An 18,285-nucleotide genomic window follows, 5' to 3' on the forward strand; every position below is an offset into this window, starting at 1 on the left:
ATGCCACCAGATCCTGCCAGCTGGGAAACCACCTGAGTTCGTGCAGTCTCCAGGGTACAAAGAAACAGCCAGCACAGCTGCAAAGAGGTCAAAGATATTTTTGCTCTAACAGAAGTGTCACACTCTTCTCTTCGCCACTGCACAAACTTTAACCACTCTCACTGTTGTCCATAAGATCTTCTTTGACTCATTCTCCCTCTCAGCCTCCCACACAACTAATCTTGCATACATTCTCTGCTTCCTCCTCAGCCTTCACTACATAGAGTCTGTTTCCATGTTGTATGACTTCTTGGTCCAATCAGTCCATGAAGTGCATAAATCCCAAACTAAATTAGTCCCTCCTACCTGCTCCTGGCCTATGTCCCACCAAACCTTTCTTATTAATATGCATATCCAAATGTCATTTCAACACCAACTGTACTCACAACCACCACTTCCTCAGGAAGTTCATTCCACATGTGAACCACCCTCTGTATAAAAACTTTGCCTCTCATGTCTTTCTGAAATCTCTCTCCTCTCACCTTAAAAAAAGTATGTCCTGATAGTCTTGAAATCCACCATCTTAGGAACGACACAACTATCATTAAGAATATCTCTACCTCTCATTATTTCACAAACCTTTACAGTATAAGGTCACTTCTCAACCTCCTACCTCCAGTGAAAAAGGTCCCAGCCTATCCAGCCTCTCCTAATACCTCAAATCCTCCATTTTCAGCAACGTCCTGGTAAACTCCTGAACCCTCTCCAGCTTAATAAGATCCTTCTTAGAACTGGGCAACCAGAACTGGACGCAGTATTCCAGAAGAGGCCACTCCAATTTCCTGTACAACCTCAACATGACTTCCCAACTCCCATACTCAAAGGACTGAGTGATGAAGGCAAGCATGCTTTTTTAACCATCTTGTTTATATCTGACACAAAATGTCAAAGAATTATGTACCTAGAACCCTAGGTCCCTCCATTCTACATGACCCAAGGCCTCACCATTAAATTGTATAAGCTGTACCCCTGTTTGTTGAACCAAAATATAATACCTTGCATTTATTCAGATTGAATTCCATCTGCCATTTTTCAGCAAACTTACCCATTTGATCGACATCCCTTTGTAAACACAGAAAACTTTCTTCACTGGTCTACTATGCCACCAATTTTGGTATTATCTGCAAACGTATTAACCATGCCTTCTATATTCTCATCCAAAATATTTCCACCACCTTTCCCCGACATGCACCATCACTGACAGTTGTGCTACTCACTGTAGTCCTATTCATACCCCTCTCAATCTCATTGCGAGATGATAGCCCAGAACAGATAAGAGAGAGAATGGACGGGTGGAGGGATGGCAGACATCAAGATGTTTACCCCTTATGAGAAGAAAATTTTGACCCTCACAGAAAATGGGGATCGTTCCTATAGGAATGCTGAAACATCCATGTCCTGCCAAATCACTATGCATCCAAAGGCTACACCCATTAACTCCAATGTCACTGTCAATCATGTAAACCACTTCTACTGACGCGACTTTACACTCAATCCTTTAGGGACATATGACCCATGTTCTTCCTCTTTAAAAGCATTTTGAACAAGGTGTGCTGCAGATCCTGGTTTGACCTGTAAAGGCACTTACTCCATCCACTCAATGTCATCACATTTTTCTGAAGACAAATGAAGGAGTGTAGAATTTGCAATCTTCCATTTTCTAGCACTATTCCCATATTCAGAGGGATTAGAAGTTAGTCACCAGAGTCTCTGATTTCCATCTTTGCTTCCATTAACAACCTAGGATTACAATGAGTGATGTTTTTACTTTAAGGATGTAAACGTTTGAATTATCTCCACTTTTATTAAAGCTATTCTACCCAAAACAATAATTGTGTGACATAGCTCTATTAATTCTATTTTGTGACATTGCCAGGAAACTCTTCGTTGCTATGGACTATGCAAAGTAATCCAAGAGTCATAGCGACATACATCATAGAAACAGACCCTTCAGTCCAACTCATCCATGCCAAACAGAAACCTAAATTAACATAATCCAATTTGCCAACACTCGATCCATACCCCTCTAAACCCTTCCTGTTCATATACCCAACCAGATGCCTTTTAAATGTTGTAACTGTACCAGCCTCCACCACTACCTCTGGCAGCTCATTCTACACACACTACCACCCTCTGCATGAAAAAGTCGTCCCTTAGGTCCCTTTTAAATCTTTCCTCTCTCACCTTACACCGATGCCCTCTAGTTTTGGATTCCCCTGTCATGAGGAAAAGACCTTGACAATTCACCATATCCATGCTCCTCATGATTTTATAAACCTTTACAATGTCACCCCTGAGCCTCCAATACTCCAGGGAAAATAGCCCCAGCCTATAGCTCAAACCTCCAATACTGGCAATATTGTCAATCTTTTCTAAACCCTTTCAAATTTTGGATGTAGGTTTGCTTGCTGAGCTGGAAGTTTCATTTCCAGACGTTTCGTCACTCTACTAGGTAACAGCTTCAGTGGGCCTCCGGGCAAAGCACTGTTGATAATTCCCGCTTTCTATGTTTGGGTTTCTTTGGATTGGTGACATCATGTCCTGTGGTGACATCATTTCCTGTTCTTTTTCTCAGGGGTCTAACTTGATGTGTTTGTTAATGGAGTTCCAGTTGGAATGCCATGCTTCCAGGAATTCTCACGTGAGTCTCTGTTTGGCTTGTCCTGGGATGGGTGTCTTGTCTCAGTCGAAGTGGAGTCCTTCCTCACCTGTATGCAAGGATACTAGTGAGAGAGGGTCATGTCGTTTTGTGGCTAGTTGATGTCCATGTATCCTGGTGGCTAATGCAACTCACTCATTCATGCAACAGACCATGGATGGACAGACAGTACAACAAGCCATAGATATTAGATAGCGACAAAGAAAGTGAAAAAAAACTAGACCTGCAGAAAAAACTAGACAAACTTACACAAAGTAACAGCACTGACATCAAAGAAGCATGGATAAAAAAAACTCATCTGATTGACCCTTAACAGACACTGAAAAAGCAGTCTTAGTAAGAGGATTAAATTACAACTGCGAGGATGCAGACAAGAAAGATTTCTTAGCAGCATTAGAAACAACAATAAAAGACAACCAACTCACAGAAGGAATCCAGCAAACTATCAGAAAGGTAGTCGCACCAACATTAAGCAGGAAAAAAGGAAACACACTCAATACACAAGAAAGGAAAGCACTGGAAAGACTAAGAAAAGATAAACATTGTTATCCTACCTGCAGACAACAGATGCTTGACAGTCATTTTAAATCAAAGAGACTACATTGAAAAAGCGAACACACTACTTGCAGATACCAACACTTACCAACAAGTGGCGATAGACCAGACCACACAACTAGAGAACCGAATCACAGCCCTATTCAAAAACTCAGAAATCTGGAAAAATAAGACCAAATTTCCAAATGAGACCAGATGGATCCAACACACCACACTTCTACGGATTACCCAAAATTCACAAACCAAGTGCCCCTCCAAGACCCATAGTCTTGCTATCTGGAACACCAACTTACAGATTGACCAAGGAGTTACAGCAAAGACTAAAACACTAAGTAGAAGACTCACACCACTCCATTCACTCCACCCAAGAATTCTTGAAGACTAAAGACACTGAGATAGAAGAGGATGAAGTAATGGTTTCCTTTGATGCAACAGCCCTGTTTACATCAATCAACATTAACCTGGCCAAGGAAACACAGACTACACTATTAGAAGACCCAAAGACACGTACACAAAACACCACTAACATCATCAGCAAGGACAGTAACGTCAAGCTAGTGGACGTATGCCTTACCAAACACTTAACCTTCAACAACAAAATCTACAGACAAACCAACGAAACACCCATGGTATCTCTGATATCAGGATTCTTAGCAAAGGCAGTAATGCAGAGACTCGAACAAACAGCTCTGCCAACCATCCAACCCAAATATTGAGTCCGCTACGTGGATGACACCTTTGTCATCACTAAACGAAACAAATTAGAGGAAACCTTCAAGACCATCAATAATACCCTCATTGGTGAATTTTATGCCAAAGAGGAAGAACACAACAACAAATTGCCATTCCTAGATATCACAGTAAAGCGAACAGCTAATGGGGAACTTCAAACCAGCGTGTACAGTAAAACAACACATACAGACCAAATATTGAACTACAGAAGCAATCACCCCAACATCCACAAACAAAGCTGCATCAGAACATTATTCCAACGAGCCACCACACACTGCAACACAGAGAAACTATGCAGAGCAGAGGAAAATCACCTATAGAGTGCATTTAAAAAAAAGGGTACCCAATGAACTCAGTCCGCCGATTTCTCAACAACAATCCAAATAAGCAGATAAATTGCGTCCAGAAACCTAAGCCATTCTCCCCTATATCAAAGACACCTCAGATCCCTTGGCATCATGTAGCCCACAAACCCACCAACACACTAGAACAGCAGCTAATGAACTTGAAAGACCCTATACAGACAACAAGCAAAACTAATGTAAATTTACAAAATACCACGCAAGGACTGTAACAAACACTACATTGGACAAACAGGCAGAAAACTAGCCACCAGGATACATAAACATCAACGAGCCACAAAACAACATGACCCTCTCTCACTAGTATCCTTACATAGAGAGGAGGAAAGACACCACCTCGATTGGGACAACACACCCATCCTAGAGACAAACAGAGACACACGTGAATTCCTAGAAGCATGCATCCCAACTGGAACTCAATCAACAAACACATCGAGTTAGACCTCATCTACCACCCCCCGAGAAAAAGAACAGGAAATGGTCAGAGTATTGAGTACAGGAGTTGGGAGGTCATGTTGTAGCTGCACAGGACAATGGGTTAGGCCATTTTAGGAATATTGCATGCAATTCTGGTCTCCGACCTATTGAAAAGATGTTGTGAAACTTGAAAGGGTTCAGAAAAGATTTACAAGGATGTTGCCAGGATTGGAGGATTTGAGCTATGGGGAGAGGCTGAACAGGCTGGGGATGTTTTCCCTGGAGCGTTGGAGGCAGAGGAATGACATTATAGAGGTTATAAAATCATGAGGGGCATGGATAGGATAAATAAACAAAGTCATTTCCCTGGGGTGGGGGAAGTCCAGAACTACAGGGCATAGTTTTCAGGTGAGAGGGGAAAGATATAAAAGGGACCAAAGCAGCAACTTTTTCACTCAGAGTGGTGAGTATGGAATGAGCCACCAGAGGAAGTGGTGGAGGCTAATACAATCGCAACATTTAAAAGACATCTGGATGGGTATATGAATAGGAAGGGTTTGGAGGGATATGGGCCGGGTGCTGGCAGGTGGGACTAGATTGGGTTGTCTATCTGGTCGGCATGGACAAGTATGTTTCACTGCTGTACATCTCGATGACTCTATGCACTCCAAGGTCTCTTTGTTCAGTAACACTCCTCAGGACCTTACCACTAAGTGCATAAGTCCTGTCCTGATTTGCTCTATCAAAGGGCTTTCGCAGCAATCTTCAGCCAGAAATGCCAAGTTGATCCATCTCAGCTTCTGCCAGTGGTCCCCAGCATTACAGATACCAGTCTTCAGCCAATTCAATTCACTCCATGTGATATCAAGAAACTTTTGGATATCTGCAAAGGCTACAGGCCCTGACAGCACTCCAGCAACAGTCGTGAAGACTTGTGCTCCAGAACTTGCTGTTCCAGTACAGTTATAACGCTGGTATCTAACCAACAATGTGGAAAATTGCCTAAGTATGTCCTGTACATAAAAAGTAGGACAAAACCAACTGAGTCAATTACCACCCCATCAGTCTACTCTCGATCATCAGTAAAGTGATGGAACGTGTCATCAACAGCGATATCAAGCAGCAATAACCTGCTTAGTGACGCCCACTTTGGGTTCTGTTAGGGCCACTTAGCTCCTGACCTCATTACAGCCTCGGTTCAAAAATGGACAAAACAGCTGAATTCCAGAGGTGAGAGTGACAGCCCTTAACATCAAATCTTCATTCAACTGAGTGTGGCATCAAGGAGCCCTAGCAAAACTGGAATCAACATGTATCGGGGGCAAACTTGCTGGTGGGTTTGAGTCATATCGGTCACATAGGAAAGATGGTCAGGGTTGTCGGACGTCAGACATCTCAGCTCCAGGACATCTCTGCAGAAGTTACTCAAGGTATTGTCCTAGGTCCGACCATCTTCAGCTGCTTCATTGATGACCTTCCATCATAAGGTCTGTAGAGGGGACATTCGCCAATGATTGCACTATGTTCAGCACCGTTCGCACTCCTCAGATGCTGAAGCAACAAACTCTGGACAATATACAGACAAGTGGCAAGTAACATTCACACCACACAAATGCCAGGTTATGACCATCACCAATAAGAGAATCTAACCACTGCCCCTTGACATTCAACTGTGTTACCATCACTGAATCTCCAACGACCAACATCTTGGGAGTTATCGTTGATCAGAAACTCAACTGGACTTAACACATAAAAAGACAAACACAGCAGCTACAAGAACAGGTCATAGGCTAGGAACACAGGACATAGGCAAGTAACTCACCTCCTGACTTCCAAAAGCCTGTCCATCATGGACAAGACACAAGTCAAGAGTATGATGGAATATCCCCCACTTGCCTGGATGAGTGCAGCCCTAACAACACATGACAAAGCAGCCCCTGCTTAATTGGCACTGCATCCACAAACATCGACTCCCTCCATCATCAATGCTCATTTGCAGCAGTGCATACTATCTACAAGATGCACTGCAGAAATTCAAAGATCCTCTGACAGCACTTCCAAACCCACGACCACTTCCATCTAGAAGGACAAGGGCAGCAGATATATGGGAACATCACCACCTTCAAGTTCCCCTCCATGCCACTCACCATCCTGATTTGGAAGTATCAGTGTTCCTTCACTGTCACTGGGTCAAAATTCAGTAATTCCCTCCCTAATGGCATTGTGGGCCAATCTTCAGCAGGTGGACTGCAGCGGTTTTAAAAGGCAGCTCACCACCACATTCAAGGACAAGTAGGGTCGGCCAATAAATGCTGGTCAGCCAGTGATGCCCACATCCCACAAAATGAATAAAATTTTTAAAAATATTTAGTGCTTCAATCTGGATTAAACCCAATCGGCCCATGATCAAGGTCCCATTGTACTTGGACATGACCTTCTTCGCTGTCCATTACACTGCCAATTTTGGTGTCATCTGCAAACTTACTAACTATACCTCAAATGTTCGCATCCAAATAATTTACTAAATGAAAAACAATGGACCCAGCACCGATCCGTGTGACACACCTCTGGTCACGGGCCTCCAGTCCAAAAAGTAACCCTCCACCACTTCCTTCTGACTCCTACCTTCGAGCCAATTTTGTGACCAAATTGGTAGTCCTCCCTGGTTTCCATGTGATCTAACCTTGTTAACCTGTCTACCATGCAAAGTTTTGTCGAACGCCTTACTGAAGTCCATTTACTCTTCTGTCCCTTCCCAGTATTTGGCGAACCATGCTATACACCCTTTAGCATAACTACTTCTTTTTGCTCCTTATATCTAATAAAATAGATTCTGTCTGTCTTCAAACTTTCATGCACGTAGTCTCTTTTTAAGGGATTGTAGTATATTTGAGCAATGTTGCTCAGTCCCTCTCTTTTTGAATGTCCTATTCCCCTAAATACATTACAGCCAGGAAAACTGCATTTGTGGTACTTCCCATGTTTCAGTTAGGTTTCTACTATTGTCATTATATCATATTATTATATGGCAACAAGAGCCTGCAGTTCACCAGCTGAATTTAACACGTTCAATATATTTTTGGTAAAAACAATGACTGCAGATGCTGGAAACCAGATTCTGGATTAGTGGTACTGGAAAAGCACAGCGGTTCAGGCAGCATCCGAGGAGCAGTAAAATTGACGTTTCAGGCAAAAGCCCTTCATCAGGAATACAGGCAGAGTGCCTGAATGGTGGAGAGATAAATGAGAGGATGGTGGGGGTGGGGAGAAAGTATCATAGAGTACAACAGGTGAGTGGGGGTGGGGATGAATGTGATTGATCAGGGAGGAGAGGGTGGAGTGGATAGGTAGAAAAGGAGATAGGCAGGTAGGACAAGTCATGGGGACAATGCTAAGCTGGAAGTTTGGAACTAGGGTGAAGTGGGAGAAGGGGAAATGAGGAAACTGTTGAAGTCCACATTGATGCCCTGGGGTTGAAGTGTTCCGAGGCGGAAGATATTTTTGGACTTGCACTTCAAACTTGCCTCCATCTGTTTTGCATTTCCTACTTATCTGATACTTCGTTTCTCAAACCTTTACAGTAAAGTGTAATCTAAAAAAGAAGGTATAAAATTTTTAAAGTATTTCAAATTTCACCAAAGGCTTGGAAGCTACAAGGGGAATATAACATTTAAAATTGAAATTAAAAGTTTTAAAAACATCAAACAAAATAATTAATTCTCGTTAGTGAGAATTTTAAGCAGAGGTTAGGACCACTTTCTGAAGCATAAAAGGCTTCACTTAAGCAAGTGGTTTCTGAGATTACTGCATCTATAAAGGTAAACATTTAAAGATAAAATGCCATCTGCTTGTAATACTCTAGCAAAGTAGCAGCACAGACATGAGGCCTACTCCTGCTTTGTAGGTTTCTGTAGTGTTATAATTATTAAACAGGGACAACAAAAGGAACGTTGACCCAAGGGAATACAGAGACTTGACTATCATATGTTTATCACGTTAGGATACCCCAGAGAACTACACAGCCGATGAATTGTTTTTGAGATATAACTGCTGCTGTTTTGCAGGCAGAAATCATAATCAATTTATCCAAAGCAAATTACCACAAACAGCATCGAAATGAAAGATCGATTATTTGGTACTCCCTGTGTTGGCAAGGAGCAGGCCAAACATCACAAAAATATTTTTAAAATACACCAAGATCTTTTTCATCCAGCTGAACAGGATGATCTCATCAAAAACCAGCACTAATACTTCAATATGTGCTCAGCACTGCAAAAATGCATCAGCTGACATTGATTTCAAGTCCAACAACATCCTTGAACCCATGAGATTCTGATATAAACAAAATTACTACCATTAATCCAAACTGATACTACTTTAATCAGGAAAGCCCACAATACAAATAAGCTCAGAACACCGACAGACCCTTTACAGAAAAAAAAGGGCAATTCATTTTCAACAAAGGGTAAACTGACAATAGTGTATTAAAGCTGGAATAAAGTTATATACCCTGCCTGATTGTCATTTCCACTAACTTCAAAAAAGCGAAAACTTTTTCTGTTATTTGAAGGATATGTCAGAAAATGTCAAGCTAAGATATTACATGAGAAAGGAATGCTTTACAGCTTTCAGACTTCAAGAACACTTTGCAATAGTCATACATTTCAGACAAATTCTAAAAAGCAACATTATGTTCTTTGCAGTCTTATTTAACTACAAGCGATTTCAATGAGCAACTCCACTGATTTAGTATCTTACCTCCTTTTCTGTAAGTCGAACATCATGGGGATAAACCAGCTGAGGACCAAAAACAAAAACAAAACTCAAACTGAAGAAATCTTACATAAAAGAAGAAAAATTATGTGTGCAAAATATTTTCCCCGCAAATACTTGGTTTCAAATCTTTACATTTATATTTACAGCAAGTGCTAATGGAGGACTGGTTGATGCACCACAATTCTAATTAATAGACAACTTTTTAAATCCATTCTTTCATTGTCCCCTAATCCCATGTGCTCCTTTGTGGTACTTACATAGAATGGCCTTTGAAATTCTGTAAACTTACACATGAACCTAATTTATTCAGTCTGTTACTTTGAGAAAGCAGAATCAAGGAACCCAACCCATTCATGTCCGCACAGGCCAGCACTGTCTTTTAAATTGCAGCCATGGCCTTTCAATTGCAGCCCTGTCCAATCATGACCCTAAAGCCACACCACTGCCTCAAAATCTTTGGAGTGATAGCGCTGATGGAAGGTTAATTTCATAAAACACAATATGCGAAAGAAAAATATGATTACAAATCATTGGACACATATTTTATCCTTACAGTTAGAACCTGGATTTAACAGTTAGTCACCTAATAGCATATGTGTCTACGTGACAGGCCAAAATCTAGCGCAGGTAACAGACTTCAGCTAATGGTGCATGAAACTTACTCTAACTTATAAATGGTAATTACAACAACACTTACATAGGTGGAACTGCATTTAAAAGGTGCATTGATATTTTTAATTTGCTGTGGTATCTACTTAGAATTCCATTATATGGTTAGGGTTTAAAAACTGCAGCAGTTTACTGAACAGTGAGGAAATGGGGTAAAAATTGAACCTGAATGAACTAGGCAAGCAACTGTGTGCATTTCCTCAAATCAACCAGATTTTAAGATTTGAAATTAATATCACAAAGACATGAAAGAAGTGTAAGCTAATGTAGGTGAATGTAATGTCAAATCAGGCACAGAAAGAGAAATACAGAGAAGGAAAGGGAAATTGGATTGAGAGAGAGGAAAAAAAATGACACTTAAAGTGATACCCTTGGTTGAGTTTAAAAATACTGAATTTTTATGAGCTTGTTAGGACATACATCAAAAGGATCTGAAAATTCAAACATATCCATTCTACTTAGGTACAACTTCATAAATCTGAGCTGATAAGCTTAATTTAGCCTTGTATTTCTAAATGTTTATAATTTTGTTTCTCAATAAAACAGCATGTCTCCGACTAATGTTGGGCTGGTCAACAGTTTCTCATTGTATGTATTAAGATAATCTTGGACTGGAAACAGGCATAGAAAATTGGCAGAACAAGATCAGATAAGAACAGGAGATGGGATATAAATGGGATGGGGAGCCAACAATAACATTTGAAAGTGGGACATGGAGAAGAGGATGAGAAAAAAGACAGAAAGACCATTATGTGCAGAAATTGCTGAGTAAGAAATGTTTGGCAAAACAGGCGGGTTGCTGCACCACAATCATACCATTGAGAGAGTACATTTAACTCAAACATTAACAGTTTTTCCCACTGCATGAAGTATGTGCATATTATTTTTTCTCCTGGTAGCAACAATAACTGGCATTTATAAAGCAACTTTAAGGAAATAGAAATTCTAAAGCCCTTAACAGACATGAAATGAAACAAAATTCAATTCCATCAGTGGAAATAGTTGCCATGTTGGAGTCCTGGAGCATCAGAGGCTGAGAGGTGACTTTAAAGAGGTTTATAAATCATGAGAGGCATTGACAGAATAAATAGACAACGTCTTTTCCTGGGTTGGGGGAGTCCAGAACTACAGGGCATAACTTTAGTGTGAGGGGGGAAAGATTTACAAGGCACCTAAGGGGCGACTTTTTTCACATAAAGGATGGAGCGTGTATGGAATAACTTTCCAGTGGAAGTGGTGGAGGCTGGTACAATTACAATACTTAAAAGGCACCTGGATGAGTATATGAATAGAAAGGGTTTAGAGGGATCTGGGCCAAGTGCTGGCAAATGGACAAGATTAATTTATGATATCTGGTTGGAATGGATGAGTTGGACTGAAGGGTCTGTTCCCATGCCGAACATCCCTATGACTCTATATAATAAAAGTAGCAGGGTTTTGGTTAAGCTAAAGTTTTGAAATGTTGGGTAATAGTCAAGCCTGGAGATGAGGAGAAAGTGAGGACTGCAGATGCTGGAGATCAGAGTTGAGAATGGAGTGCTGGAAAAGCATAGCAGGTCAGGCAGTATCTGACCTCTGAGGGGCTGGAGAATCAACGTTTTGGGCATAAGCCCATCATCAGGAATGCCTGGAAGTCTGGAGATGATAAAGGCAAAGATAAGGACTTCAGCAGATGGACTGATGAGATATAGTAGAAATGGGTAAAGCTATTGGGCAACCGTTGCCCATTTTTGAATTGGAAAAATGGGGACACTGCTCAAGGTCAAACAAGACACTGAAATTGCAGTTAGTGTGGGTAAGTTACAGTGCCTGGGGTAGGAAATGGCAGTGGCGACTGTACAGATTGGTGGTAGCGCTGAGTGCCCGTTAGAGGTGTCAAACTTGAGAAAATCATGGCTCAGCCAGGACTGAACACTGAGAAAGACACATCTGACAATATAGGGTCAAGTCGCCACGGTCCCAGGAGACCACTGGGCTGTTCTTTTATGACTGGTGATGGGTTACCACTTCTAAGGGAGGGCAAGGTGACCTTAACCGGTACTGAATTTTAACTTGTGCTTTTTGGGGTCACTCTGCAGCGCAAACCAGCGTCAAAACAGAAGTCACAGTGAGGTAGAGCAGGCTATCAGCGCAGTAGATGTTGGAACTTGGTCCGCTATACTGAAATCCCAAAGCGGGTGGTATATTGAAGAGGTAAGGGCATGAGCAGCATCAGTGCACACACCATAGACATGAACTGTATTTACATCACTCCAGCCAACATTTCATCGCCCTCCACTCCCCGGACCTTCCCAACCCGACCTCCGAGCATCCGTGAGCCTCCCCCTCACCTCGATAGCTTGTCCCAACTCCAAGTCGAATGTCACCACACAAATACACTCGAGCCAGGCAGAAAAGCGGTCCCAAGGAAGTGCGGGGCCAGGGTTGGGGCCGGGCACCGTATAACGCCTCGCAGTCCGAGCCCGACCCCTTGCCTCCAACAGTTCCATGACAACGGCGCCGCGTTCTAATCCGCACGCATGCGCACACGGCACGGAACCAACGGGCATGCGCGCCTCTGGTCGGACTGCCGGCTAACGCATGCGCTGTTGGATGGAGTCAGACGACAGAAACAAATCAAGATGTTCAGGCGGCAGCTGCAGTGCAATACATACCCCCAAATGAGGTGATTGTCGTGGAATTGGTACCAGCCCATATCAAACTGAGTCTCTGTTGTATGATCGGAAGGCATATTGTATTTGAGTGTTGTAGGATTGCTCTAGTGGGGAGAGTAAGAGTATCGAGTTCAGATTTTTCAAAAAACGAACAGTAAATGATTTCAAAAGCATTTCCAAGAGACCTGAGCGGGGGAGTGAGAGTATTCTCGCTGAATGATCTGTGTGATAAAATCAAGACACATCATAGGGAAGAGAGTTTTAAAGTTAGCCTGACTTGTCACAGATGTATCAGCTTTCTCAGAATTAGGGACATAGATAGGATCTGGTGTTGATTAAGTTTGTGTAAAGCATCAAGGTAAGGTTTTAGATCACGGATTTGGGTAGTTGGGATTTGTCATGGGTTGGATTCAAGTCATTAAGGTTAGGAATCGATTTCATTTATTGTCACGTGTACCTAAGTATAGCAAAAAAGCTTTTTTTGGCTTAAGATAATAGTTGGATTTAGGGTTTAGTTCTATGACAATCAGAAGTTAGGTTCTGGATTAGGCACATTATCTGAATGCATGAAAAATTTTTGATAAGGCAAACAACTTAATGGCACAAATAAATGAGACGTGCATTTGATCTATTAGCCACATAGTGATCAAGTTTGGAAAGTAAACATTCCAGTATATAGTATTTAAAATTTCAAAAATGGAAAAGGTGAGGAGGGAAGGGGTGTAGTCGAATCTTGATGATTAAGAATGTCATTACAGAAGGAGTGAGAAAGGATCCTGGTTTGGAAGAGCAGTAGTAGAATTAGCATGGGTGAAGATTAAAAAAAATAGAAAATACTAGTGAGAGTAACTGTCACCCAGATCTTCTGATCAGAGCCCTTCTTTCTGAGCACGATCAAACAGACAAAATACACAATTTCACTCCTCCACTTTTTTTGCCAATATTCTTTGCCAATGGGGTATTCTACAAAACTCAGCATATTACATCACTGAGACATCAACAAATGGAAACTGAACAGACGCCTTTCTTCTTTTTTATGGCACTAATAGACATATTCCTCCTCTGGGGTAAAAATAATGACTGCAGATACTGGAAACCAGATTCTGGATCAGTGGTGCTGGAAGAGCACAGCAGTTCAGGCAGCATCCAAGGATCAGCGAAATCGACATTTCAGGCAAAAGCCCTTCATCAGGAATAAAGACAGTGAGCCTGAAGCGTGGAGAGATAAGCTAGAGGAGGGTGGGGGTGGGGAGAAAGTAGGATAGAGTACAATGGGTGAGTGGGGGAGGGGATGAAGGTGATAGGTCAGGGAGGAGAGGATGAAGTGGATAGGTGGAAAAGGAGATAGGCAGGTAGGACAAGTCATGGGGACAGTGCTGAGCTGGGGGAAGGGGAAATGAGGAAACTGTTGAAGTCCACATCGATGCCCTGGGGTTGAAGTGTTCCGAGGCGGAAGATGAGGCGTTCTTCCTCCTGGCATCTGGTGGTGAGGGAGCGGTGGTGAAGGAGGCCCAGGACCTCCATGTCCTCGGCAGAGTGGGAGGGGAGTTGAAATGTCAGGGAGTCCCTCTCCCACTGCAACTCCCAGGTCATTTCCTCTGCCCTGAAGCTCTTCAACCATGTCGTGAAACAAACTCACTACCACAGCCACATTTGCTTCCTCAGTGCCTACCTCCATAACCAACTCATCCCTCATGGACTACGGACTACCTTTAAACCAGCAGAGTTTGGACCCGAACAGGACAAACAGCAACAGATTCAAAAACACCAGCAACAGTTCTCCTTCAAGATCCTCTGCTCAACACTTGCAGCAATGTGCCAGCATCTAACGTCTCTACAGTCAGTCCTCCTCAGCTGAGGGCCATACTCTCTCAGAATTGCAAAGGACCCACTCTGTACTACATCCTCAGGAGAATTCATACTCTCAACAAACAGTATTTCAACTCCATGTCAAACATCAAAAACTGTAAGTACAACAAACTTTTATCTACCTACCTCCATAACCAGCGCTCCTCAAACATTCCAGAAGATTCCCCTGGCCTCAGAAACTACTCAGATGCCATTAGCCATGCGGTTGATGCAGCTGCCACCACCACGCTGATTGATGATGTCACTTCTGCCCCCATCATGGCCACTCCCACAACCACTTCTGCCCCTCACAATTCCTCATGCATCACACATGACATCACTTCCGCCCTTCACATCATCGCTGATGCCATACTCTCAGTGACTTCTCCCACCCCTACTGCCGTGGTCACCACCACTTCTGCCCCCACCAGCGCCACTCACCTGCACTCTGCTGACACGCTCCCCCCACAGACCCCACTGTCACTATCCCCACCCCCTAGAACCCCAAGGGGAACACTACCCCTGCTCATGACTCCACCCCCATTCCCCCACCACCACACCCACTCCAGTTACAGACCCGACTCCCACTCCCAGCTCCACACCCACACCAGACCCCGTCTCCCAGCCCTGCCGAGTTTTCACGATCCCCCCAGACCTCTCCCTCACTGAGGATGAATGATCAGTCCTCAGCAAAGGACTCACCTTCATCCCCCTCCATCCACGCATCAATGAATTTAATACACGCCATTATGTCGAATAATTCTTCCGTCGCCTCCGCCTCCGAGCTTACTTTCACAATCAGGATTCCCACCCACCTTCTGAGGACCCCTTTGCCCACCTTCAACACACTGCATCCACCTGGACACTCCGCACTGGACTATTACATGCCCTCGACCTCTTCATTTCCAACTGCTGCCGGGACATTAACCGCCTCAATCTGTCTACCCCCTCCCCCACTCCAACCTCTCACCCTCACAACACGCAGACCTCCAATCCCTCTGCTCCAATCCCAACCTCACCATCAAGCCAGCGGATAAAGGGGGCGCAGTGGTAGTCTGGCGCCCTGACCTCTACACTGCTTACACTGCTGAAGCCAAACACCAACTCGAGGACACCTCTTCCTATTGACCCCTCGACCATGGCCCCACCCCCATCACGAAGCCATCATCTCCCAGACTATACAGAACCTCATCACCTCAGGAGATCTCCCACCCACAGCTTCCAACCTCATAGTCCGGGAACCCCGCACTGCCCGGTTCTACCTCCTTTCCAAGATCCACAAGCCTGACCACCCTGGCCAACCCATTGTCTCAGCATGCTCCTGCCCCACTGAACTCATCTCTACCTATCTCGACACTGTCCTATCCCCCCTAGTCCAGGAACTCCCTACATATGTTTGAGACACCACCCACGCCCTCCACTTCCTCCAAGACTTCCATTTCCCTGGCCCCCAATGCCTCATCTTCACCAGGGATATTCAATCCCTCTACACCTCCATCAGCCATGACCAGGGCCTCCAAGCCCTCCATTTGTTCCTCTCCATATGTCCCCAACAGTACCCTTCCACCAACACTCTCATTCGTTTGGCCAAACTGGTTCACACCCTTAACAATTTCTCCTTTGAATCCTCCCACTTCCTCCAGACCACGGGCACACAAATGGGCCCCAGCTATGCCTGTCTCTTTGTTGGCTACATAGAACAGTTGATCTTCCGTAATTACACCGGCACCACTCCCCACCTCTTTCTTCGCTACACTGATGACTGCATTGGCGCCACCTTGTGCTCCTGCGAGGAGGTTGAGCAATTCATCAACTTCACCAACACATTCCACCCTGACCTTAAATTTACCTGGACCACCTCTGACACCTTCCTCCCCTTCCTGGACCTCTCCTTCTCCATTAATGAAAACCGACTTGACACTGACATTTTGTATAAACCCACCGACTCCCACAGCTACCTGGATTACACCTCTTCCCACCCTACCTCTTGCAAAAATGTCACCCCGTATTCCCAATTCCTCCGCCTCCGTCGTATCTGCTCCCAGGAGGACCAGTTCCACCACAGAACACACCAGATGGCCTCCTTCTTTAGAGACCGCAATTTCCCTTCCCACGTGGTTAAAGATGCCCTCCAACACATCTCGTCCACATTCCGCACCTCCGCCTTCAGACTTCACCCCTCCAACCCTATCAAGGACAGAACGCCCCTGGTGCTCACCTTCCACCCTACAAACCTTTGCTTAAACCAAATCATCCGCCGACATTTCCGCCACCTCCAAAAAGACCTCACTACCAGGGATATAATTCCCTCCCCACCTCTTTCCGCCTTCCGCAAAGACCGTTTCCGTGACTACCTTGTCAGGTCCACGCCCACCGACAACCCACCCTCCCATCCTGGCACTTTGTCCTGCCATCGCAGGAACTGTAAAACCTGCGCCCAGCCCTCCTCCCTCACCTCTATCCAAGGCCCTAAAGGAGGCTTCCACATCCATTAAAGTTTTACCTGCACATCCACTAATATCATTTATTGTAACCGTTGCTTCCGATGCAGTCTCCTCTACATTGGGGAGACTGGACGCCCCCTAGCAGAGCGCTAAAGGGAACATCTCCGGGACGCCCGCACCAATCAACCACACTGCCCCATGCCCCAACATTTCAACTCCCCCTCCCACTCTGCCGATAACATGGAGGTCCTGGGCCTCCTTCACCTCCACTCCCTCACCACCAGACGCCTGGAGGAAGAACGACTCATCTTACGCTTCGGAACACTTCACCCCCAGGGCATCAATGTGGACTTCAACAGTTTCCTCATTTCCCCTTCCCCACCTCACCCTAGTTCCAAACTTCCAGCTCAGCACTGTACCCATGACTTGTCCGGACTTATCCTACCTGCCTATCTTCTTTTCCACCTATCCACTCCACCCTCTCCTCCCTGACCTATCACCTTCATCCCCTCCCCCACTCACCCATTGTACTCTATGCTACTTTCTCCCCACCCCCACCCTCCTCTAGCTTATCTCTCCATGCTTCAGGCTCACTGCCTTTATCCCTGATGAAGGGCTTTTGCCCGAAACGTCAACTTCGCTGCTCCTTAGATGCTGCCTGAACTGCTGTGCTCTTCCAGCATCACTAATCCATATTCTGATAAATGCTCATTCAGTAACACACTGAAATGTTCTTTCATATTTAACATGCATGTCACTGAATGGGTTAATGTGTAAGTGGATAGGAGGAGGTGATTAGATTTGTTTAGATGGTAGATCAGTATAGTGGTAGATGGATGAAGTGGGCGGTCAGGGGTTAGGAGGCTTGGTTTAGGGGTGGAGCCAAGGTTAGGGGGAAGTTGGATGATTCATGGGGGAGAGTCACTTGTATAACTATGCAAAGCTTACGCTCAGATTTCTCAGTCATACTTGAGAAGGTCACTATCCACAGGGTCCACTGAGATAGTCTTTTGGCATGTTGGATGTCATAGAGTCATAGAAATGTACAGCATGGAAACAGACCCTTCAGTCCAACCTGTCCATGCCGACCAGATATCCCAACCCAAACTAGTCCCACCTGCCAGTACCCG

At 44.3% G+C, this 18,285-nt stretch overlaps 1 protein-coding gene across 1 annotated transcript in view; it reads right to left on the reverse strand.

The window, feature by feature from the left end:
* dennd6b (DENN/MADD domain containing 6B) overlaps positions 1–12,758 on the reverse strand; it is a 113,872-nt gene extending 101,114 nt beyond the window's left edge. The window contains exons 1-2 of the mRNA XM_060842549.1: positions 12,540–12,758; positions 9,523–9,561 (exon numbers count right to left, since the gene is read on the reverse strand). Coding sequence (XP_060698532.1) covers positions 9,523–9,561; positions 12,540–12,758 — 258 coding nt within the window. The remainder of the gene's footprint in view (positions 1–9,522; positions 9,562–12,539) is intronic.
* Between the last annotated feature and the right edge of the window lie 5,527 nt (positions 12,759–18,285).

This window comes from Hemiscyllium ocellatum, chromosome 23 (genome assembly GCF_020745735.1).
Source record: "Hemiscyllium ocellatum isolate sHemOce1 chromosome 23, sHemOce1.pat.X.cur, whole genome shotgun sequence".
Classification (NCBI taxonomy): domain Eukaryota; kingdom Metazoa; phylum Chordata; class Chondrichthyes; order Orectolobiformes; family Hemiscylliidae; genus Hemiscyllium; species Hemiscyllium ocellatum.